Source organism: Ctenopharyngodon idella, chromosome 14 (assembly GCF_019924925.1).
Source record: "Ctenopharyngodon idella isolate HZGC_01 chromosome 14, HZGC01, whole genome shotgun sequence".
NCBI classification, from domain to species: domain Eukaryota; kingdom Metazoa; phylum Chordata; class Actinopteri; order Cypriniformes; family Xenocyprididae; genus Ctenopharyngodon; species Ctenopharyngodon idella.
In genome coordinates, this window is record NC_067233.1 from 16,872,196 (window position 1) to 16,897,536 (window position 25,341).

Below are 25,341 nucleotides of genomic sequence, written 5' to 3' on the forward strand. Positions count from 1 at the left end.
CTTTTCATTGGTCTCGTTCTTGATTTAGGCTGAACATGAGCAGAAATCCAATCACCGGACATCTGATTTATAATGGGTCCAGTGTTGCACTTAAAAGTATTGTAAAATGTTTGGAAGAAGATGATCAGGGTAAGAATCATATCCTTTAAGCTTTTACGGTCATCCGCCATCATGAAGGCTGTTTTTTTTTTTTTTTTTTCGTACGTGTGCAATGTCTCCAACTGCACTGACCAATGCTTTGAACCAAACGTAAAAAGGTTTGTATGCTCACAAAATATTCCCAACGGCAAGCAATTAATTTGCTTCCAAAAGGTTTGATATTTGTCATGTAAATGTTTCAAAAATAGGCATTTATTTTATGAATATGTGGTTGAATTCAATGAACAGAACGAGATAAGATTAGTGTTTTCAAGTTGAAATGTCTTTGAGCTAGATTGCACTCTGAGATGTGTGCTTTATTTACTCATTTCCATAATTTACTGGTTGGTGGTTTTGTGCTTTTTGGAATGACTTTTTTTCTCCAGTGGGTGAAAGCAGATCTCATGTGAAACTTTTGTAATTGATTAGTATAATAAATATATTCTAACTGTCTAAACCTCCAAATGTTATTGTGTGAGTTAAACTACAAGTTTACAAGCCAGTTTCATCACCACCATATGCCTGATGCGCACTGACCAGAGGAAACCATTTTGTTTCTTGCATTACAGTCTTTATTTACTGAACAATTCACAGAGGTGGCAGCAAGTTCAAAGGATTGTTTAGGAGATGAGACATGATTGAAAAGGAACAGCAGAGCAGCCTGAATGCACTAAAGAGCTGCCCACTGGCCCTTGGTCTCAGGTCAGGCACCACAGAGTGTCTGTTTTCAAGCCTTCCCGTCATCAACATGCCAGTCTCCAAACAGATCCCTTGACAGCCTCTGGAAGGAGCAGTCTGAGAATCCATTCAAATTCTTGTAACAATAATCCAATTCACAAAGGTTTACATTTTTAAACTTTGCCACATGTAATCTTGCTGTTAACTAGTTAAACACAGTATATTCTGGAAAGAGAGAGAGACGAATGTACAATTGAATCCACTGTTTCAAAGTTAATCAGCCTTTTGCTGATTAACAAGCTGGCGGAAGTATTTCAAGATGTCTGCCCTAACTTCAGATACGTTCACCCTTGGAAACCACCTCATTACTGGTCTTCCGTCTGGCCCCACTAGAAACTTCTCAAAGTTCCACTTGATGTCGTTGACCTTGAGAGGTTCCCAAAACAATCTGTTGGCGTTACCGAAACTGTCTCCCACGGGTGGGCAAGCATTCTGAAAGAGACAGTTTACATTAAAATCTGGCCTTTTTCCTGATGCAATAAGTTGTAAATATTTGGACATTTAAAGGGTTAGTTCACCCAAAAATGAAAATTCTGTCATTAATTACTCACCCTCATGTTGTTCCACACCCTTAAGACCTTCGTTCATCTTCGGAACACAAATTAAGATATTTTTGATGAAATCCGATGGCTCAGTGAGACCTCTATTGGCAGCAAGTTAATTTACACTTTCAGTGCCCAGAAAGGTACTAAAAACATATTTAAAACTCTTCATGTGACTACAGTGGTTCAACCTTAATGTTATGAAGCGATGAGAATACTTTGTGTGCACCAAAAAAACTAAATAACGACTTTTCAACAATATCTAGTGATGGGCGATTTCAAAACACTGCTTCAAATCTGCCTCACTGAGCCATCGGATTTCATAAAAAATATCTTAATTTGTGTTCCGAAGATGAACGAAGGTCTTACAGGTGTGGAACAACATGAGGGTGAGTAATTAATGACAGAATTTTTATTTTTGGGTGAACTAACTCTTTAAAATGTTATACACTCTTAGAGGATAAAAGCTTCGATGGGTTTGTAGGGTTCTTGAATCAATTTTAAAGAACCATTTATGCCAAAAAGTACGGAGCCCCTAAAGGGACATGGTGCAGGGGGGAAAAAATTGTCAATGCTTTTGTTCTCTCAAATATTTTGTGTTCTCCCGGCCTAGAAACTCAAGGTAATGCAAAATGTTGCGTTCCCTTTGCGTTCACTTGCAAAACCTTTGCGCTCCCTCACAAAACTTTTGCATTCATAAAAGCATTGAAATATATTTTTTTCATCACCATGTCGATTTAGGGGCTCCATAAAAAAAAAAAACGTTCTAAAGAGAAATGTCTTAATGCTGCCTTCAAATGTTATCGGAAATTTGATAATTCCAACTTCTGCAGTCTGAAGCTCATCGCATTCAAATTTTGAAATTGGAGGGCATTCGTGTGCAATTTTTACCTAGGAAATTCGTATTTACGATAATTCAGAGAGCATGTGAAGGCAGCATAAATGATTGCATAATAATTTAATGTTTAATGGGTTATTTTATTTTTTTCTAGTGATAATTTGTTTATGCTTAAATTAATTAAAATTAAATCCATAAAATGATCCCATGATGAGAACCCCTAAAATGTTCTATATATGAAGTGCCTTCTAATAGTGTATAAATAATATTTATTGTAAAGACAACACAAGCACACTTCTCTAGGTAAACATATTGAGATACATAATAAACGAATGCAATGGCATGCAGACAGCTAAAATGTCATTTAAGTGCACTATATAGGTCTGTTGGTGTTTACATATCAATAATTTTGTTTTAACTGAGTTTTTGTTCCTTGAACTTTTGGTCCTAACAGCTTTTCTTGCGCAATGTGTTGCAATTTCAGTTAGATTTTAAAATATGCTTTATTAAGCAATGGCCAACCTTTAAAAATGTGAAAAGGGCCTGTTCGTTGTCTCCATTCACATCCACCTTCTCAAATAACGGAAAGTTTGGAACAAATCCATTGCCTGGACGAACATACCTGTGAAGACAAGGAGAAATTTGTTTCATCAAGGGTCTGTCTATAAGGAAAACAAATAGAGACTTCAGAGAGTCAAGACCAGAGAAGTGGCTTCAGATTTCACTCCAGAAAAGAGCCTTTAGGTTTAAGATATATGATACGCGTAGTAATTTATAGGGGATGATGGATGAGAAGGACAAGCTTATTGCACACTGTCTGATGCTCAGATTGTTGAGAGATGAGCAGTAACCTCAAGGTTAAAATACTCTTGAGAAACCTTCAGTCTTCTTCCTTAGAAGACTACGTCTACTGATTAAAAATTGGTGAGTAATTTACATATATTTTGTATAGTTTTTTAGTTTAAGCTTTAGTAATACTACTAGTTTGACTTAATTGTTCAATTTTTGAAGTCAGTTTAATATAATTTCACTTGAAATTTCAGTTAATTCCAATTTGATTGTAATTGAAGGTTAATATTAAGAATAAATAAAGAATAAAAAATATATATAAACACACACACATAAAATATATATATACAGTGCACAGCATAAATGAGTACACCCCCTCTGAACAAATACAAAAGATGTATTTTCTTTATGATCACTAATACAATTCATGGAAAGATGGCAAACTAAAATGAACATATACATAAAAAAAACTGAGAAATATATGTCATTAATAGCCATAAAATAAGTAAATTAGCCAATTTTGTTTAAATTAAGGATTGCAGAAATGAATACACCCTAGATTTAATTCAACAAATGTATAATATTGCCCTCCATAATTTTGAAAATACTGCTCTGACCCTTCTTGGCACGGACTGTACAAGTTCATGACAAATTGTCACATCTGTCCTGTTTAACTCCTGGATGATGAGCTCCTTAAATGCCGTGGTCTTTAATGGGGAGTGTTGCTTCAACTTATCTCTACAGAATCCCCCACAGGTGCTTAACATGTCCACAGAAGGTTTTTCACCTTGGGAGAATGCATATCCTCATTGTCATGTTGAAAAAATGCCCAACAATGAAGGGAATGAGGAAAGGGTAACATCTTCTGTTTCAAGTAAAAAGTAAATTACACAGTGGTGTGGGAATTCATGACAGCATTGATAAACCACAACTCCCTCACACCTTTAGCACTCATACATCCCTATATGAGAGCTTTAATACCACTGAACTTTACTGTGGGAACCAGGCACTTCTCACTGTACTCCTCCTCTAGCAACACCATAACATTTTGGATGCTGTTAGATCCAAAATGATTGATTTGGTCTCATGAGACCAGAGTATGGATTCCCAGAATCTATATTTTGTAAATATGGGCTTTGTCAGCATTACATCTGAGAATGATTCAGTGGGCTATATAACACTTTTAATTGTCAAGAAATTACTTCTCTTTAAATGTTTTGGTTCAACATACTTACCTGTTGATCAAACATTGCCTTAAACTTACAGCAGAAAATTTTTATTTCATCTTATTTAGTAACTTTTAGGAGGGTGTACTCATTTTTGCAACACAACATTTTATCACCTTGATAAGAAAATCTTATTTTCCTGAATAATTTTGACATGCTTCTTTGGTAATTGATTAAGCAGACTTACAGGAACATTATATCTCTAAAGAACCCTGACGTGTCTTCTGAGTAATTGAGCAATTGCTGACTTTCAGAAGTTTCAGAGGGGGTGTACTCATTTATGCTGTGCACTGTGTATGTATGTATATATATATATATATATATATATATATATATATATATATATATATATATGTAACCCGAGATATATATATATATATATATATATATATATATATTTTTTTTTTTTTTTTTTTTACAGTGAACTCACTTTAATGCAGGAAGAATTTCATTATTGTTTCCAGGCTCTTGTTTCCCAAATTGGTTGCAAGGAAACCCGAGAATAGTGAATCCAACATCTCGGAACTCCTCGTGTAGTGCATTCAATTCTGATTAGCATATAAAACTCACAGTTAATACAGTTATTAATAACAGGTTTAATATATGCTCTTCAAGCTTTGCTGTCATGAGATGTGTAAAATATATATTTGTACATATTAATATGCAAACATAATAAGGAATGTTTGTATATACTAATATTTGTGTTAATATAAGTAATATAAACTAATATAAACTAATATAAGTGAAATAATTTGCATACTTACCTACGTATTGGAAGGTGAGTCCTCAGTAGGTGGCCACATTGACAATGAGGACATGCTTCCCAGAATAATGGGAGAATGGGATGTATTGGGTCCCATTTATGTTTTTCGCACCATAGTTGTGTATAGTGTCACCTACACCTGGGCTACAGACCTGAGAGAGAAAAACTGAAATTAATACTGTACCTCAATTAAAAATATATATATTTTACAAAATAATATTTTATTGTTGTGTTCATAAAATCATTCATGAAAAAAAAAAACTTTTTTCTAAAAGAACTGAATACTTTTATTCAGTAAGGATGCATTAAATTGATCAAAAGTGTCAGGAAAGACATTTATAATGTTACATTTCAAATAAATGCTGTTCCGTTGAACTTTCTATTCATCAAAGAATCCTGAAAGAAAAATATCTCAGTTTCCACAAAAATATTAAGCAGCACAACTGTTTTCAACATTGATAAGACTAAGAAATGTTTCTTAAACTGCAAATCAGCATATTAGAATGATTTCTGAAGGATCATGTGACACTGAAGACTGGAGTAATGATGCTAAAAATTCCGCTTTATGATCACAGAAATAAATTACATTTTAAAATATATTCAAATAGAAAAAAGTTATTTTAAATTGTAATAATATTTCACAATAGTACCACTATTTTTCATCAAATAAATGCAGTCTTAGAAAGCATAAGTGACTTTCAAAACATGTAAAAAATCATACAGACTTTTGAACAATAGTGAACATGAAATAAAATCATTATTTAAACATTGCAGTGAACTTTGTATTCTCACACAAAATTGTGAAATCACAGACAATCCCTTTATCATTGTGCAGGCTAATTTTAAAGTTGAAAAGAAAACTGGATGTGACAACAGTAAAAAAAAAAGGTCATAATATTATATAATCTAATAGTTATATTTTCAGAATAGAAATGTTGGTAACACTTTACAATAAGGTTCATTAGTTAACATTACACTTATACAGCATTTATTAATCTTTGTTAATGTTAATTTCAACATTTACTAATACATTTTTAAAATCTTGTTAACTACTTAATGCACTGTGAACTAACATGAACAAACAATGAACAACTGTATTTACATTAACGAAAATTAGTAAATAGAGTAACAAATGTATTACTCATGGTTAGTTTATGTTAATCAATACATTAACTAATGTTTAACTAATTAACCTTATTGGAAAGTGTTACTGAAATGTTTTAGGACTATATCACCTTGAAGCTGTAGTAGTGGGGTTACAATGTCCTAACTATAGGCAAAGTAAATATTTACCATGACTTGGCTTTTGCTGCTGGTATTTGATAAGAACTGAACATGAGTCTCGTATTTTCTCTTCCCTTTTTCATTTATTTATTTATTTATTTTCTGTCTCAGTTACTGTGGCAACCCACTGCACCTGCTTCTGATGAAAACAGAGCGCACTAAATCACACTGAATTATGGGCTATAACCTAAACATCTGTACAGCATTGTGTTGAGAACATGCTTTAATATATAGAGGTTAAACTAAAAACTTGATGTTACCAATTTGTTCCTATATTTACTTTGTAAGCATCAGTGTAACATACAAATACTTAGATGTAGTTTACTTAGCTTATTGCTTTAATAAGCAATGCCTTCTACTTTAATTCAATGAAATGGCATCCGTACCTTATTCTCATGTTCTCTGCTGCTAAAATTGTATCCCTTTGAGCAATCAAATGTTACCAAAATAGCATATTTTAAAGAGTAAAAACTGTATAAGTATGTGTCTCAAGATCTTACCTGGGTATTGGATAGTCCACTGACTTTCTGTAAAAGTCCCACCAGGACCAGAGCAGAGATCCAGGGATTCTTCTGGTTCCACATGAGGGTGACGTTTGGCCCCTGCAGGGTGTCTGTGTGCCGTCTGAATGAAGCGTGGCTGTGCTGGAGATGAAAAGCACTGAAGGAGAGTGACGCAGACACCAATAATATCACCAGCCTCATCCCACATATTTACATAGTGAATACATGCATGGGCACTGTTTATTGCAGCTCTAACCTGCCTAAGATTTTATTGTAATGTAATTTTTCATTATGTTTCAAAGAGTTGTGGCTAAAAAATTAACCTCAGTTATTTGCTTGACAGTGGTGAAATGTTGACAGTTATTTTTGTCAACAGTCTATCAACAGCTCATCGGTAACACTGATATCACAAAAGCACAAGAGGTTCTTTTACACGCATGCAAACAAATTGACTTCAGCTCTGCATTACCTAATAATCTTGATACAGAGGTGTTTTTAATGTATTTTTATTAAGCTTTGTATGTATTTAATGACATTGTACAGTGAAGAAACTGAAATCTAAATTTATATATATATATATATATATATATATATATATATATATATATAATGTATATATGTTGATATGTTGATATATATACAGTCAAACCAAAATTTATTCAGACATCTTGAACATTTCATTCATTAATACAGTTTTTTCACTATAGTTTAAATTTTTTTTTAATAAAATATGACAAGATCTCAGAGTTAAACTGTGTCAGAAAAAAATAATCTTAATTATGTCTGATAACACTTAAGCAAAACATGGTCAGGTCAAAGTGTCTGAATAATTTTTGGTTCCAAATTTTTATCAATTTGACTGGTAGTCCACTGTATGAATAATTTTTGGGTATAATATGTCACAGTTTACTTTATTTTGCTATCCTCACTTACATAAATGAACTATAGTGTCCTGCACCCACTAGTAAAAGTATATCAAAAATATCAAAAATGTCTGAATATATATATATATTAGGTTTGATCTTGGATTTTGGACATTCAACCAGGGTTAGTTAACTAAAACTAAAATTAAAACCATAACCATAAAACCATGTTGAAAATAAAGAAAATGAAAAAATAAAGCAGTAGTTGAAAAATAAAATAAAATAAAATAAAATAAAATAAAAAAAACCTTAGCCAGGGCAACATTTCTCATTTTCATTTAACTTGATGTACTAAAATAACTAAAACGGAAATCAAATTTAATAAAAAACTATATAGACATTAAAAAAAACTAAAAAACTAAAATGAAAACAAAATATAAAAATTATTTCAAAATATTAATAAAAACTATAATAGCATTTTAATTATACTAAAATAACATTGCATTTAACATATAAGAAAGGCATCATTCTCCCTTCCAAGTGAGGCCTTTTCTATAATGCAACATGAAGAAAAAAATGTTATTACTCACCTTGACTCAAGCCTTGATTACTGTATCTCCCTCATCACAGGCATGACCCATCATCTTTATAGTGATACAGTATAAAAACCACTGACTGAAGCAATGAAGTCTGTTTTGTAGAGTTTACTTTGGCTCCCTGTGTCTGAACATAGCTGAACATTACTGGTTGCTTTATATTCTATATAGCATCAGGTGCCCTCAGATCATCTCATGTTAAGCTTCTGAAAGTACCAAAGGTTAAGCTTACGCTACAGTGGAGTGGCAGCTTTCAGTTATTATGTGTTTACGGAAAAAAGAGTATAGCTTTTATTTTATGTCAACATTTTAAACTTTGTTTACATTTAATTACAATTTCATTATTATTTTTACTAAGATATAATTGAAGCAATGGTGCAAAGGATGCACAAGGGCAGTGCAAAAACAAGTACATTAAAAACAGAATAAATTTTGTTTTAGTAAAAAACTAGATATTAAGAACTTTATAATGTTAAACATGAAGAATCCAAGGGATTGCATTGCAGCTACATGTGCCCATTATACCCTGTCAACAGAAACAGGTGTCTGACTGCCTCCCTGTTTGATTAAACTATTATACTGTTTGCTTAACAAATTACTCACTCAGTGTATTAATGGATCTTTTCCTCTAATTAACACAGACTTGACCTTTAAAATCAAACTGGACCATGCAGCAGCTATTTCTTCTTGGTTGCCAATTCTTATGGAAGGAAAAAGGTGATATGCATAAAACAGCTAAGACAGGCATCCTAACATAACACAATATAACAAATTGACTGAGAGGAAATGGAGAAAAATACAAGCAGCCAATCGTATATACAACAGTATGAAGCGCAGAGGCGCTATTAACACAAATGCGGAAAAGAAAGCGACACGTATGATGACGTAATCGTTACGTAGGCAGGCAGGATCTCAGTCAGAAATGGCGACGCTGCTGCAGCCAGAGAAAGTGGTTTATCTCGTCCGAGGCGAGAAAAAGATTCGTGTTCCGCTCTCTCAGTTATATTTTTGCCGATATTGCAGTGAGCTGCGATCCTTGGAATGCGTGTCACATGAAGTAAGTAACGCGGGTTGTGACATTTAGTTGAAAACAATAGATGTTAACCGTGCTAAGAGCGAGCTAACAGGCTATTGATGACAGTATTGTACCGCCTATCCTAAGTGGAACGAATTCTGGTCTTGTGATTAGCTAGTTTATCCATCCGTCATAAATTATACTGCAATGGTGTTATCCAATTGGCTGTGGTACCAGTCAGTTAACTTCCGCACCGCCCACTTTTTGTGGTATTTGACAAGCTAAAAGCTAGTAGGAGAATTCTGAATGAAATTAAAAATCTGCTGGTTGCATTTATTTCGATTATGTGCATATGCAGATTATACGATAAATGAGGTTCTAAACTCAATGTTTGCATTACACATTCGTGTTATTTTGAGGGCATAAACACTACCACACCCTGTAAAGACAGCTGGAATATTTTAATATTGTTCTTTCTTTCTTACTTTCTTGCTGAAGTAATGTGAGAATTTTTCCACTGGTACCAATTAAGTTCCATTTAGCCTTTCTCTAAGTTTCCAATATAAAAAAACAAACACAATTGCTTGTCTTGAAAATTGTGTTTTGGTGTTATGCCTGTTCTGTAGGTCGATTCCCATTTCTGTCCCAGCTGTCTGGAGAACATGCCGTCAGCTGAGGCCAAGCTCAAGAAGAATAGGTAAACCACATCTGTGCTAAATATCTGACAGGCCTGTGAGTGAATAACGGCAATGTTCTTAATCATCTAACATCATCTGTAATTTAACTTTTATCATTGCCTAATAACATGCTTGCCATATTCGTTATTTTTGACATATGAAACTGGCCACTCTTCTCCCTAATCGAGATTCTGAGAAGTATATTTGATAAATTGACTATAATGATATTACATTGTCACATGAATCATTTTTCCTTGTAAAGATTTTGTATGATACACCGGTTTCAGGTGTGCCAATTGCTTTGACTGCCCATGCTGTATGCACACCCTCTCCACACGGGCCACCAACATCCCAGCACCACTGCCTGATGACCCCACCAAAACCACAATGAAGAAGGCCTACTACCTGGCCTGTGGATTTTGTCGCTGGACCTCAAGAGATGTAGGCATGGCTGACAAATCTGTGGGTGAGTCCTGACAGCTCCTAATGTGGACACGTGTACCAGTGTCTGTATTGGTTTATCTGTAAACTAGGGCTCCAAGTGCAACTAACGATTATTTTGATAATTGATTAGTTGGCCGATTATTTCTTCAATTAATCGGGTAAAAAAAATACCAATTTTCATTTTTCTTTTTTTATTGACAAGCACATTCACTCTGGACACAGTAACCTGTTACTGTCATTTCTTTATCCTGTAAATATAAGAAACGTCTTACATTTATTTATATTCAATTACACGCAGTTATCCCTTTACTCTCATAAAATACTTGAATTACATGTTGACCTTTAAACCTAAATTTAACGCCCAACAACAGATATTTCAGCAAAATGAATATTTTTGCGCTGAATATTAATCGTCTCCCTCTCCAATGAGTCCCGTCTGTTTGACGCGAATGCACGTGTCGGCGCTCATTGAGTAAAGTCTGAAGTTTAACGCAGACTGTGAGGACGAGTCTTCTTGCAAAATGGAAATACTCGCATGAATTTGTCACACTTACAGATAAGGATATATACTTTAATTGAAGTGCTTTAAGGTCATTATTATGTTGTTAATTGTATGCATACTATAGATATGCATAAATATCGGGTAATGTCCTGTCAAGAAATGATCATGATGCAACAGATTTCCTGCATCAAATAATTTTACTGTCCATACTCCATGTGAAAGGGTTAGTTCACCCAAAAATGAAAATGTCATTTATTACTCACCCTCATGTTGTTCTACACCCGTAAGACCTTTGTTCATCTTTGGAACACAAATTAAGATATTGTTGATGAAATCCGATGGCTCAGTGAGACCTCTATTGAGAGCAAAGTCATTCAAACTCTCAAGGTCCATAAAGGTACTAAAAACATATTTGAAACAGTTCATGTGAGTTCATTGGTTCTATCTTAATATTATAAAGTGACAAGAATACTTTTTGTGTGCCAAAAAAAACAAAATAAAGACTTTTCAACAATATCTATATGGGCCGATTTCAAAACACTGCTTCAGAGCTTTACGAATCAAATCAGTGAATCGGAGCGCCAGTGTCACGTGATTTCAGCAGTTTAGCCGTTTGATAGGAGATCCGTATCACTAATTCGAAACAAAAAATTCATAAAGCTCAGAAGCTTCATGAAGCAGTGTTTTAAAATCGGCCCATATAGATATTGTTAAAGTCTTTATTTTGTTTTTTTGGCGCACAAAAAGTATTCTCGTCGCTTTATAATATTAAGATTGAACCACTGAACTCACATGAACTGTTTCAAATATGTTTTTATTACCTTTATGGAGTCTGAATGGCATTGCTGTCTACGGAGGCCTCACTGAGCCATCGGATTTCATCAACAATATCTTAATTTGTGTTCCGAAGATGAACGGCTGTAGAACAACATAAAGGTGAATAATAAATGACATTATTTTCATTTTTGGGTGAACTAACTCTTGAAATACTGTGCAAATGGTCATAACTAGTCACTAGAATATGATTTTTAATAATTGGGATTTTGGGTTAGTTGTTTTACTCTAGGCTGGAGCATAACAGAAATAGAACCAAAGGGCAAAAATATGTGGGAGAAAATGTTGAAATTAACATAAAACTTTTCACTTGTTGCTTTGTGTATGGTTAGGACATTTTAATCTGCATGCTAATTGTAATAAAACTTTGGTCTTTTTACATTTTAGCCAGTGGAGGATGGCAGGAACCTGAAAACCCACATACCCAAAGGGTATGTGCAAAACCAACTCTTCTCTTATTACGTTGATGTTAAATTTTCAAGATTATAATGTAGTTAACAAATCAGTTATGATATCTGTATAGATCAACAAGCTGCTTGAGTATTACCAGCAGCTGGCCCAGAGAGAGAAGCTGGAGAGAGACAGGAAGAAGATGGCGCGAAGACGTCCGTTCATGCCTCAGGCATTCTCGGTACACATTCACACCACTGTGTCTAGAAACACCCTCCTAACCTAACATTTACTTTCCAGTTAGCAAGCATTAAACGGGTGTGATCTGTCTTGTCTCGTTTCTGAACTTTGGCTGAGTCTAATTGAAAAACAGAAAAAAATACAGTAACAGTACTGCTATTTTGTTTTGTGTACATTATTTAATTGTAAAAATGTCTAAATTAAAAATATTTATTGCATGTTTTGCACAAAACTAAAATTGTTGACAATGTTCTTGTTAGCCTTTTCTTAAACATTTCCTTTAAATATGCACCAAGGCTGGCTAAAACTGGTTAAGTTTACTAAACATAGCAGGGTCTAAAATGTGACTACGTAATAATTTTCCTAATGTTTGCTTGTACATTACCGTTCAAAAGTTTAAGGTCAGTAAGATGTTTTTTTAAAGAAATGAATACTATTACCAAGGATGCTTTAAATTGATCAGAAGTGTCAGTAAAGACATTTATAATATAAAAATATAATACAAATTCATTTAAATAATATAAATTCATCAAAGAATCCTGAAACAAAATGTATCATGGTTTCCACAAAAAAATAAAGCAGCAAAACTTTTTTTTTTTTCAACATTGATAATAATAAAAAGGTTACTTTAGCATCAAATCAGCATATTCAGCCAATAAATTATGTTTTATTTTTATTTTAAAATACATTAAACTAGAAAAACTGTTAAATTGTAATAATATTTCAAAATATTATTGTATTTTTGATTAAATAAATGCAGCCTTGGTGAGCATAAGAGACTTTTTTTAAAAAAAAAAATCTTACCAACCTCAAGCTTTTGAATGGTGGTGTAAGAAATTATAGCTTCAGATGGTTCATTTCTAACCCTGTGATACATGACTGAGTACTTTGAGCTGCATGTCTTGTTTACTAATGCAATCCTTGTTTCCTTGTGCTTGAAACTGCCACTTTAATGTTTGCTTGATTGCATTTGTTTCACATGATTCTGTCTCTCTCCTTTTCTTTGCTTATGCACGGTGATATTTTTGGTTTTATACCCCTCTCCAGCAACACACTATTCACGTGGTGGTGAGTGGTATTTTTTTCCCCCCACAATTCTTACAGAAACACTAAGAAGGTCTTTCTTTTTTCTCCCCAATCCTTCCATCAGTTTAGCATGTCTAATCTGTTTCTAAATGACTTTGCTGATCACATGAGCTTCACTATTGCTACTTGGAATTCTCTTCATAATCAAATCCTTTGTATTTGGCAGGCGATATCTTTAATGGTACACTTGAAGAGTCCTGGTTAGGCTTGTATTTATGTTTGGAGATTATTAATGATGCTTGAAGTTTAGCTGCAGACCTATAGTATTTGATTATATAGATTAGAAAAAGAAACTTATTTCAGTAAATTAAAGAGGCAGTCTGGTTTCACTCAGAATCGATCAACCAGTTTCTTGGAAAGCAAGCTTTTGGATAACGTGTGCTTAAACTGTTAAATATTACCATGACATTGATCACTGTGATGGCAACATTCATCCATTAATAATGAGTTTTACCTTAAACTTAGAAAATGTCTGATTAGCATGAACTAATGTGGTCTGTCTTTATGTCTAAAAGGAGAAGTATGGACTGGGAACCAGACTACAGAGACAGAGATCTGGCGCCCCAATCAGTGCCCTATATGGCCTTTCGTAAGTAACGTTGAGTACTGAGATAATTGATGCATCACATTTTAATGTGCCCCTATTATGCTTTTTCGAATATTACTTTTCATGCAGTGTGTAATATAACTGTTTGTGAATGTAAAAGGTCTGCAGAGTTTTAAAGATCAAAGTGCACAGCACAACAAATAAAGTTAATATCTCCTAAATGAAAGAATCGATTCTAATCTGCCGGATTGAGTCGTCAGCAATTCTATCTCGCTTACAGTTACATACCTATGTAACAATGTAACAAATTTGCATAATGCCAGCTTATGGGTTTTATTGGCTGTCCACGAACAACAATGTCTACTTTGACCCGTCCTCAAATGCTGTACTTGTTGCTGAGGCCTGGAAGAGTTTGGTTCCTGTTGTCGACATGTCCAGAAGATGATGTTTTCAGTGCTGCAAATCCTCTTTGCATGAACTTTAAAAGGATGAGGACTCGTGCTGGAATTAATATGGAAAAAAACGCCACCATCGCATTCGGTGCTAAAATTCAGATATGGTAATGGCCAGTTCGTTTCCGACCCGCAGACCAATCACAGCAGAGTAGGCTTGTGGTAAGGTGGGGTTTAGAGAGACTGAATCTTGGAACAAATCGTTTTCATGCTCTTTGAAAAATGAGGTGATGTGAAAATTAGTGTTTTTGATCTTCGATGGATGTTAACCTATTGTAGAAGACCTCCAAAACAAAATGAGCAATCTTTAAAATAGCATAATAGGGACTCAATTTCTACTAAATGATTGTAGAAATTGTCTATATGATGCTAAATCGTTTTCAGATTAAAAGAAGGAGAGGACCAGAAGGAAATCATTATAGAGCAAGCACAGGCTTTGGATGAAGTGGAGCCCCTGCCTGAAGACTATTACACCCGCCCCGTCAACCTTCCTGAAGGTTGGTCTCATCCCTGCTTCACCCAGTAATACTCCTCAATTACATAATTAATCCGACACCTTTCCTAGTGCAATGATGGAAGGCACAGCCTCACAGGTGTCATGGGGTTCATGGGGAGTTCACATGTTCAGGGTTAGGATCAAATGTGCAAAAATCTTTATTGACTTATTTGATGCATATTTTAAACATGGCTTGTGTTTCACTGCAGTAACGAGTCTTCGTCAGAGGCTGCTACAGCCTGATTTTCAGCCTGCAGGAGCTTCACAGCTGCACCCCAGACACAAACACCTGCTAATGAAGCGCTCTCTGCGTTGCAGGGTATGTAAGCATATCCACAGCTTCTCTTTCATGGCAAAGAAAGCCGTTCAGGAAGCTACCGTTGAATCACTGCTCTAAAATCTTTCAGCCTGTTTTTGTTTTATGTACACTAGCATTCAAAAGCATGGGGTCGGTAAGATCTTTGTAATGTTTTTGAAAAGTCTCTTATGCTTACCAAGACTGCATTTATGTGATCAAAAATATGGTAATATTGTGAAATATTATTGCATTTTAAAATATCTGTTACCTATTTCAAAATGTCATTAATTCCTATGATGACAAAGCTGAATTTTTTAGCATTACTTCAGTGTCTCATGATCCATCAGAAATCATTAATATGCTGATTAATAAGAAACATTTCTTCTTATTATCAATGTTGAAAACAGTTGAGCTGCTTAATATTTTGTGGTAACCATGATGCATTGTTTTCAGGATTCTTTGATGAATAGAAAGTAAAAAAAAAAAAAAACAGCATTTATTTAAAATGGATTTTTTTCCCCCTGTAATATTGTAAAAGTCTTTTCTGTCACTTTTGATGAATTTAGTGCATCTTTGATGAATAAAAGTATTAATTTCTTTCATAATCTTTATTATATATATATATATATATATATATATATAATAATATATATATATATCTCACAAGCTCATTTGTTTTCAAATTGTTTTAATAACAATTTATCAAACTGTTTTTCGTCCTTTAATTTTAGAAATGTGAGCACAATCTGAGCAAACCAGAATTTAATCCAACCTCAATAAAGTTCAAAATCCAGCTTGTGGCAGTGTAAGTCCTGTGTTTGTGCCCTAAATTATACTATTTGTTGTTCTTTGAGTGTATATTTGCTAAAATGAATCAATAAATGGTTTCTGTTCTCTTTCATAGGAGCTACATTCCTGAAGTGAGAATCATGTCCATTCCAAACCTGCGTCATATGAAGGCAAGTTTGGTTCATGCTGGAACACTTGAATGAATTTATGCAGTTTTTTATTTTTATTTTTACTACTTACTTACTTATCTTTGTCCTGTGTGAGACATAAGGCCATGAATTATTATTATTATTATTATTATTATTATTATTTATTTATTTATTTTTTTAAATAAATAAAGACCATTCGTCTGGTTATACTTCTTTGAAATTACAAGTTTATAGAACTTTTTATTTTTGTAAGTAATTGTAGTATTTTGTTTTTAATCCAGGAGAGTCAGGTTCTGCTGACCCTGACCAACCCAGTGGAAAACATCACCCACGTGTCTCTGTACGCCTGTGAAGAGGGAGACCCAGATGACATTAACAGCACTGCTAAGGTAAAACGCCACAGATGAGCTTTTAACAGTACAGATGAATTATAGTGATACTGTATAAATGAACCATCAGCAGTTTATCCTATAATGATGTCTGGTGGTTGGTTATTGAATTAGATAATTGTCCTTATCTGGTTTGAGCTGAAACTCTCTAAAAACAAACACTCAGTTCAGTCTCCAGACAGTTGTTTACCTTGAGTGGGCCACTGCAGGGGAAATGATGTAGTCATTACAGCCTCACCATCACTGTTATGCTCTGTTTGTATTCACTGGCAGTGCGTCATTGTCTTGTGTTGTGTCCCCCTACAGTTTGATTATAAAATATTATTGTTTAATAGGTGCTGGTGCCCTCAAAGGAACTGGTCCTGGCAGGGAAGGATGCCGCCGCTGAGTATGATGAACTGGCAGAACCTCAAGGTTTTCAGGATGACCCTGAGTAAGAACCTCCCCTTGCTAATGGTTACTGAGAGCAGATAAAAAAAAAAAAAAAAATAGAGTCAGAATGACAGACTGTGAATAGGTTATTTATTTATTAATAAGTAGGTCTGCATGGAATCTGCTTTGAATTTGAACGTCATAGTTTATTACATCCACTGTTTTGATAACACTTTCAGGTACCTATAAGAGTATAATAGTACTTCCAGATCTGTTTAAAGTCCCCCTGTAGTCAATAATTTCATCCCTTAAAACTTATCTTTGATAACCAAAAATGTATTTATTTTTTTTAAATAGCTTGAATGTAACCCTACACATGCGCATGCGTTAACGTTGACAGTACTACTTATAGGATATAATCGATGTATTTATGTGAATACGAGGCAAGACATACACAGTGACAATATTTTCGTGTGTATTTGACCGTAAGCAGAACAAGCCATGAAAAAGAGGCGGCTTTATGTGTACTCACTGGGAATGAAGCACGGGAATGAAATCATGCGCAACCCCCACCGAAATTCAGACCAACCTTTCTTACGATTTGCATTTTTATTATAAATTTGTGTGTTATTTGTTGTTATTGGGGACATCAGAGATTGATGGTACATAATAAATGATTTTTTGAAAATTTTTGAAGGAGTTTTTTCATGGCACCCCTGCTCTCGCCAGACGGCACCCAGTTTGGGAAACGCTACTCTATCCTGACAAAGGTCTATTAAAGCTCTATTAACACTGTTGATTACCACAGAAAAGAACTGACCTCAGTTTTTTTGTTTAAATGCAAAAATAGTGGTTAAACTTGAGGAACTTACAATGGAACTGGGTCAGGATTGAAACTGGGTCAGGATTGAAATGCTTAAATGTAAGAGGAGCTTCACATGAATTATTCAGCAAAACTCAGTTCTTAATCTGAGCTCTAAAGTTTTCTGACCATTCTTTTTTGAAATGGGAATACTTTTCTGGGTAAATGAACTTCTGTTTATGCACTACAGAATTGATTCCTGTGCAAGGGCTTTGTACTTTAAAGCCAAAAGTTGTGGGACCTTACATTTCAGCCATTACTTCTAATTCTAATCATCTGATAAGATTGGTTACTGTGATTTGACCCTTCATTAATAAGAGTCTGCTCTTTTGTTTAGTGTGGTGGCCTTTAGGAAGTCAAACAAGATCGGATTCTTCATCAAAGTGATTCCGCAGATAGAGGAGGGTGATGTCACTGTTGCTTTCAAACTCCGACATGACTTCCGAAACCTCGCTGCTCCGATCAGACCCACTGAGGAAGGAGAAGCCACCAGTGAGGCCATCTGGCTCATACACCATGTGGAGCTTAGCTTGGGCCCCCTGGCAACTTGAAAACATAACATACTTTGACGCAAGTAAAACATCATGTGGCACTAAAATCACTTACAAACTTGCACAATCTCTCTCTTACTCATAAAGATGTTCATCATCTTGGTGAAGAGAGTGTAAATATTATCACGCATCAATCACTTACAAGAACACAGTTACTTAACAGTACACACACTACTCCTACACGTGTGTCAGATGCTTTGAGCAGTTATCTCTTTCTAGCGCCCCCTGCTGATGTATTTAAATGCATGTGATTACAGTGACATCGCCTACTGTTGTATCTCACGGCTCCAACTCCAGTTCTTCTCAGTGTTAATAAAGACATTTAGATTAATGCTTTATCTAGTTATTGTGTTAATTTAATGTTTTATATTTGCTGTAAAACAAGCAAAATGTTACTTGCAGTTGTGTGGCACTATTAGAAAGTGAGACAAAGACATTGGTTGTGAAACACATGCTAATTTTGTGGTAATTGAGAGGATGAACATCAGTGCATCAGCTTTATTTATCTGTCTCATGTTAGTAGCTGGAAGTCCTGATTTAGTTTCTAATATGACCGCCTTAAAATGTGGTTGAGCAGTCTTATCAAATAAAATGTGAGAAAAGTGATGTGTCTGGGTGTGTTTTGTTATTATTACCTTTTATTATTAATAATTATTATTAATGATATGCTTTGTAGAGTAAACCTATTTTGTTTTCCTTTATACTCTGAAAAGAACATTTGAAAATACTCTTTAAAAAAAGGAATAAGCTTTTTAAAACTATTTATAGGAAGTTTCTTTTTAATGTAATAAAATTTATTAAATCATTATTTACTCATCTACCCTGCTTATTTTTCTATGCAACAAAGAACGACTAAAGTAATTTTATTCAATTATTTTTCTGAATTTCTTAATTATACTTAAAAAAAGAAAGGAATAAGATTTTTAAAACTATGTACAGAAACAGTTGTTTTATTTTCAGTTAGAAAAGTAATAAAGAATAAATAAAAAGCTATAAAGAATTCTTCTACATTGCTTGTTTTTCTGTGGAACAAAGAATGTGACCTTTTTATATATATATATATATATATATATATATATATATATATATTATATATATAAGGTCACATTCTTTGTTCCACAGAAAAACAAGCAATGTAGAAGAATATAATATATATATTAATATATATATATATATATATATATATATATATATATATATATAGTATTTTAATATATAATAAAAGTAAATGGGGATTGTGGCTGTAAAACTTCAAAATGTAAAAAAAAAAAAAAAAAAAAAATCCCTAATGAACTTGGCACCAAAATAAAAACCCTTCTTCCTCAAGTTGGATAAAACGTCTAACCGGCATGCACTGCTTCATGTCAGACGCTGATCGGTCTATGTTGAACACACCTTTACCTTTGCGTGAATTTTCATCTTGTTTTATTAAAGGGACAGTTCACCCAAAAATAAAATTCTGTCATTAATTACTCACCCTCAGGTAGTTCCAAACCTGTATGAATTTCTTTGTTCTGCTGAACACAAAGGAAAATATTTGGAAGACTGTCAGTAATCAAACAGATCTCGCCCCCAATTGACTACCATAGTATTTATTTTTCCTACAATGGCAGTAAATGGGTGGTGAAATCTGTTTGATTACTGACATTCTTCTTATCTTCCTTTGTGTTCAGCAGAACAAAGAAATTCGCAAAGGTTTGGAACTACTTGAGGGTGAGTAAATTATGACAAAATTTTCATTTTTGGGTGAACTATCCCTTTAAGAACGATTTTTAATGAACAAGGACACTTCAGTAACATAGGAGCACCTTAAACCAGCTGATATCCTTTTGAATTGGGGTTTCAATGAATAACAATATTTCTTCGATACTTAATCTTGCCTTGTGTCCTAGTTAGAATAACTTAAAGGAAATTGGGATGCACAATTTTTGAAACACCAAAAATGCGGTCCGTTAACAGATCACTGAGGGAACGATTATCAGATTTAAATGTATGTCCGTTTCTCATACAAAGCAATCTTATGACTACAGAAGACTTGGAATAAGTTTACGACTCCACTGGATTATTTTACACGCTTTTGCTTTTTTTTTTTTTTTTTTTTAAACTTGACAGTCCCAGTCCATATTCACTATCATTATATTAATAAGAGTGAGTGACCAGGTATTCAAGCATTCACTTTTTTTTCCTTTTTTTTTTTTTCTCTCCACTGAAGAAAGGTCGTACGTTTTTGGAATTACACCATGCTAAGTACATAAAACATATTTTGGGTGAATTTTTTGGGTAATATTTATTCAATATTTGAGGCTGTCCACTAGATGGCAGTCTATCACGGGAAAATGTTTAGTCCCAATTTTGACATTGTGCAGTCAACAGACATCCCTGTCAGATAATACGACCTGTATGTTTTACTTGACGGCAATGTGTTATGAGTATTTATTATTATTAATCAAATTAAAAGCTTTTGATTAAAAAAAAAAAAAAAACTATAGGCTATAAAATGGCTTTACTTACAGTGTTTAGAGATCCAAGCTAAGATGAATATACTTTCCACAGGCCTTAATGTGCACTTACCTACTGAAGACAAGCAAAGCCAAGAATATATTTACTTAGTTAATGGAACGATTCAAAACTGTGAGCCCGTACTGTCTGGCAAAACATTTACCGGCCTGTATTTTACACATTAGCCTACACAGTATCCCACAGTGTGTTCAGCATGATGTCACAGTTCTTGTGCTCTTACTAAAGAGGTCTGCATGAAACGCACACCTGATTATATTATTTTACAAAGGTGACAAAGTATGTTCCTAGTGTAATGCTTCTAACTGTCTAGCAATTGTGCTGGGGAGTCTGGATATAAAAATAAAGTGAGCTTTAATGGTAATTGGCAGACCTCTGTGTTTCTCTGCACTGTTGACATTGGCATGGTTGTAGTCGCAGTAGACGATGTGGATATGGAAATCTAGACGTTTTGTGTTCGTTTTTTGGAACTGTAACCAGATGTGTTTTGTCTCTGCGCTTCGCAGATAATCATCTTAAACTATGGCTCTATTAAGAAAAGGAAGCTGTAGCTTCCATGTATGACGCATTAATTTTTCTTCATAGGCATGTCTGCATAGGCCAGCAAGGCCAAAACACTTTATGTGCTGATTGTTCAATGTCTTTAGATGAAGATAGATTAAAAGGATCTCCTGACCTTTCAAAAGAAGTTGGAAAAAAAAAAAACAGTTTTATACAGTTTATGTTAGGTCACCTCTATGGCAAACATATGGCAAATAAATACTGGGGTGACGCATGATACACTATTTGATTACTGTTTTTCCAGGTCTTTGACTAAATGTTTTCATGAGTTGTGTACTTTTTTCTTATTATTTACATATGTGTGGATTTCTTTCTTATACGGTATATGTGGGAACAGTAGTTGACACAACATAGCAAATATGCTAAATGTTTAGTTGGAGTATAGCATGACAGGTCAACCACCCATGTATCCAAGTATGAGCAAACAGAACAAAATGACCTGTCAACTCATCGTCATGGTTTTATTCACAATGAAGTGGCATATCTATAATAACTGTACAGTGAGGTGCAGCGCACATCATCATTGTAAAGCCTGGTGATTTGTTACTTTTTTTAACCTTCATGAAAAGACCTGTTGAGAGCTGTTAGAGGCCAAAAATGCCTCGTGTTGACTCTTATTGCGAATGTACTACAGTCTAATTATACGCATGTAACGTGTCTAGCACTGCTGATCTAAAGCACAGCCAGACCTCATAAGTTATAAAAGTTCAGAGTAGAAGTGAAAACTACCACAGTAAAAATCTCCTACCAGGAGAGACTTTAGACTCAGGATGCTGTCAAAACCAAAAGTCTGGTTACCTTCTTTTCACTGGATTCATTCGTAACCAAACACCTCATAGAGAGCTTTGATAAACGATGTGTCAGAGATCCTCTCCTGCTCTGTGTTTCTATGGCCATGTAAATGATAATCTGGAGAATGTTTATATTGCAGGCTGGTCCATTACGATAGAGGAGGCCCTGGTAAAGCTCACTAATGGTTCCTCTGTGTAGGATTAGCCACCTCCGGTTGGTTCCCATTTAGGGAATTCTTTTTACTGTTAAACCTATATGTCATGTTATACTGCACGGTTGAGGTCCCTCGCTGCCATTACGGGGTGTTGGAAGGCCTCTTCTAATGGAACTGACACATATTTGTGTAAAGACTCAGTTCCGGCAGCATCTTTCCACTGGTGTCCTTCAGCGCTGACCTGTGACACTGCTTTGGGTGATTTCGAGTGCACATTTTTGGCTAAACAGAATTCTTTCGATTTCTATTTTCCACACAGAAGAAATGAAGCTTGAAATTATTTGATGATCTTCACCTGGAGACCTCTGAGAGACGTGCATGATCTGAAAACACTTTGAAGTCATGATGAGAATTAGGATTCCAGCTTAATGCTCTGATGCTCGAGCAATTTCCTCAACTAATGGTGTGATTACATAAAGATGTAAAACCCAGAAACTTCCTTGCATTTAAATGCCTTGCACCTCATTTTCTACTGGACAATAGTACAAACAATAGTACAAACAATAGTAGTTCCCACCTTGCAGTTGTCCAAGTCTGTGATGTCCTCATGTTGTTGTTGTTTTATCTTTAGTGCAAGCACAGGAAGATTCCACATTAAATTGTGGGGCTGACAGATGTCTGGACATGTCCACCATGACATCACCTATAAAAGCAGTCGTAAATTCTGAACTGACATCATATTCAGAGATAGCAGTCCACGAACATGCCGGTTTAATAGATATATTAGAAATTGAGAATTCTGAGATGCCCAGACGCTGATAGTATTGGTATTGTATGTGCTGCGCTCCTGAGACTCTTTAAAAGCAGATGCATTTTTACTGCCTTGTTTCAAAGCTTTCATGTGGGCTGCAATATTTCCCTATACTGTTTTAGTCATAACATCTGCATAAAAATGTTTTTCGTCTTAACCTGGACACACACGCACAAAAAAACTACTTTTGTCGGTTTGTGATAAAATAGACACAATACACTTTAATATAAAAAATTCTGCAAGTATGATTCAAACTTTCATTGCCCACACGAGTGACAAAGTGTGTGCTAACTTTGAGGTTACAGCTATGACACAGTTCCTGGCTTTTCACTCTGTTTCTGCTTAAGCTGGATTTTGGAAAGACCCAATTAATCACTGTGTTTCACCTCTATTCACCGGACCATCATGTGACTGATTACAGGTAGTTGACCATGTCTACATAGACAAATGGCTTCAGTCTTTGAGCCTTGAGACAAGGCCAGGTCTGTGAAATCCATGCTTGCCTTGCACATAGTTCCAACAGCTCTCGCTCTCTCTCTCTCTCTCTCTTTCTTTCGGCTTCTGGTGGAATGTTGATTTTGGAGAGTTTGGTGAAAAGTAACACTCTTGAGAAAGCAGCCCCGCTCCGCTCTGCCTGAAACTAACATATATGCAGCCTGTCGCCCTAGACTCACTGTTTTCCTTTAGCAAGTGTGTGCGTTATGGGAAGCAAAAACAAATTACCCTACAATCCTTTATAGAAACCCCACAAGAACATACTGTAAAGTCCAGACTCCAGAGGTTCTCCAGCCTTGTTTGTGAGTTTGAAGTGAAAAATAAATTTCTTAATATTAATTTACATGTCAAATTTTTTCCATTTTTCTTGCTAATTTAAATTTGCACTCAGTCCTCCATATGAAGAGATGTCATAATTTGTGCTGGCTGGGTGCTGCAGGTTCATGTTTTTTTGTTGCTGTGGCTCATTGGGTGTTGAAAGGAACCAGAGGGTGTGGAGGGATGCTGCCGAGATGCACATCCTCCATTGCTCCCTGCAGGCTGGGTAGTGCCAAAACCACATCACATCCCTCTGTTATTTTTGATGAAGACTGCGGTTTATTGTGGGTTATTAGAAGGGTATATGTCTGATTTGAATACAGGACACGGTGTAACATGGAACTGGAACGAGGTTGGACTTGCCTTTTGAGCTCAAAAAGATTGAAGAGCATAAAATTGGCAAGATGAAACAAACAACTTCAACCATCAGACTGCGTAGTTTAGCATAGTGAGCAATAAACACTGTGATTAACCCTGTAAAGCCTACTGTATCATTCCTAAGGCATGATCAAACCTTTGCTTTACAGTATATATATATATATATATATATGTGTGTGTATATATATATATATATATCTATAGAGAGAGAGAGAGAGAGACCTATATTTTATTTAGTTAATAGAAGTTAATTGATAAATAAAATCTATTTATGACATATTTTTAAAAAAAGCATCCTCACTTAACAGCATTTTTATACAAGTTCCTAAAACTTTCCACAGTATTGTAGCTTTACAGGTTGGTTTCTTCAACAGTCTTGGAGACATTTCCGCAGTTCTTCTGGATTTAGTCTGTCTCAGTTTTTCTCTGTTTCTTCATGTAATCCCAGATGGACTCGATGGTGAGATCAGATCTCCGTGTGCAGCATACCAACTGTTGTCACTCCATGTGCATATAAAAATCTCACTGGATTATTACATTTAAAGGGCTAGTTCACCCAAAAATTAAAATTCTGTCATTTATTACTCACCCTCATGTCGTTCCACACCCGTAAGACCTTCGTTCATCTTCAGAACACAAATTAAGATATTTTTGATAAAATCCGATGGCTCAGTGAGGCCTCCATTGACAGCAGGTTAATTTACACTTTCAAATACCCAGAAAGATACTAAAGACATATTTAAAACAGTTCATGTGAGTACAGTGGTTCAACCTTAATGTTATGAAGTGACGAGAATAGTTTTTGTGTGCCAAAAGAATGAACAAAACAACTTTATTCAACAATATCTAGTGATGGACGATTTCAAAACACTGCTTCAGAAGCTTCGAAGCTTTACAAATCTTTTGTTTCGAATCAGTGGTTCGAAGCGTGAATCAAATTGC

The 25,341-nt window shown here is 34.8% G+C and overlaps 2 protein-coding genes across 3 annotated transcripts; one reads left to right on the plus strand and one right to left on the minus strand.

The window, feature by feature from the left end:
* Positions 1 to 687: 687 nt before the first annotated feature.
* Positions 688 to 6,978, minus strand: gpx3 (glutathione peroxidase 3). Its single transcript, XM_051860988.1, has 5 exons — positions 6,819 to 6,978; positions 5,036 to 5,186; positions 4,702 to 4,819; positions 2,779 to 2,878; positions 688 to 1,308 (listed from the first exon to the last, which is right to left on the minus strand). Exons 1-5 carry the CDS (start codon positions 6,900 to 6,902, stop codon positions 1,090 to 1,092), a joined length of 672 nt encoding a protein of 223 aa, XP_051716948.1. The 5' UTR covers positions 6,903 to 6,978; the 3' UTR covers positions 688 to 1,089.
* A 2,167-nt stretch (positions 6,979 to 9,145) lies between these two features.
* dctn4 (dynactin 4) lies at positions 9,146 to 18,979 on the plus strand. 2 transcript variants are annotated; one of them, XM_051860984.1, is made up of 14 exons: positions 9,146 to 9,337; positions 9,922 to 9,992; positions 10,260 to 10,438; positions 12,140 to 12,183; positions 12,276 to 12,383; positions 13,430 to 13,450; positions 13,984 to 14,057; positions 14,852 to 14,964; positions 15,173 to 15,282; positions 15,993 to 16,066; positions 16,166 to 16,220; positions 16,481 to 16,588; positions 16,924 to 17,021; positions 18,160 to 18,979. In XM_051860984.1, exons 1-14 carry the CDS (start codon positions 9,203 to 9,205, stop codon positions 18,371 to 18,373), a joined length of 1,404 nt encoding a protein of 467 aa, XP_051716944.1. In that variant the 5' UTR covers positions 9,146 to 9,202; the 3' UTR covers positions 18,374 to 18,979. The 2 variants fall into 2 exon arrangements, with proteins under 2 accessions (XP_051716944.1, XP_051716945.1); XM_051860985.1 differs by lacking the exon at positions 13,430 to 13,450.
* Positions 18,980 to 25,341: the final 6,362 nt, after the last annotated feature.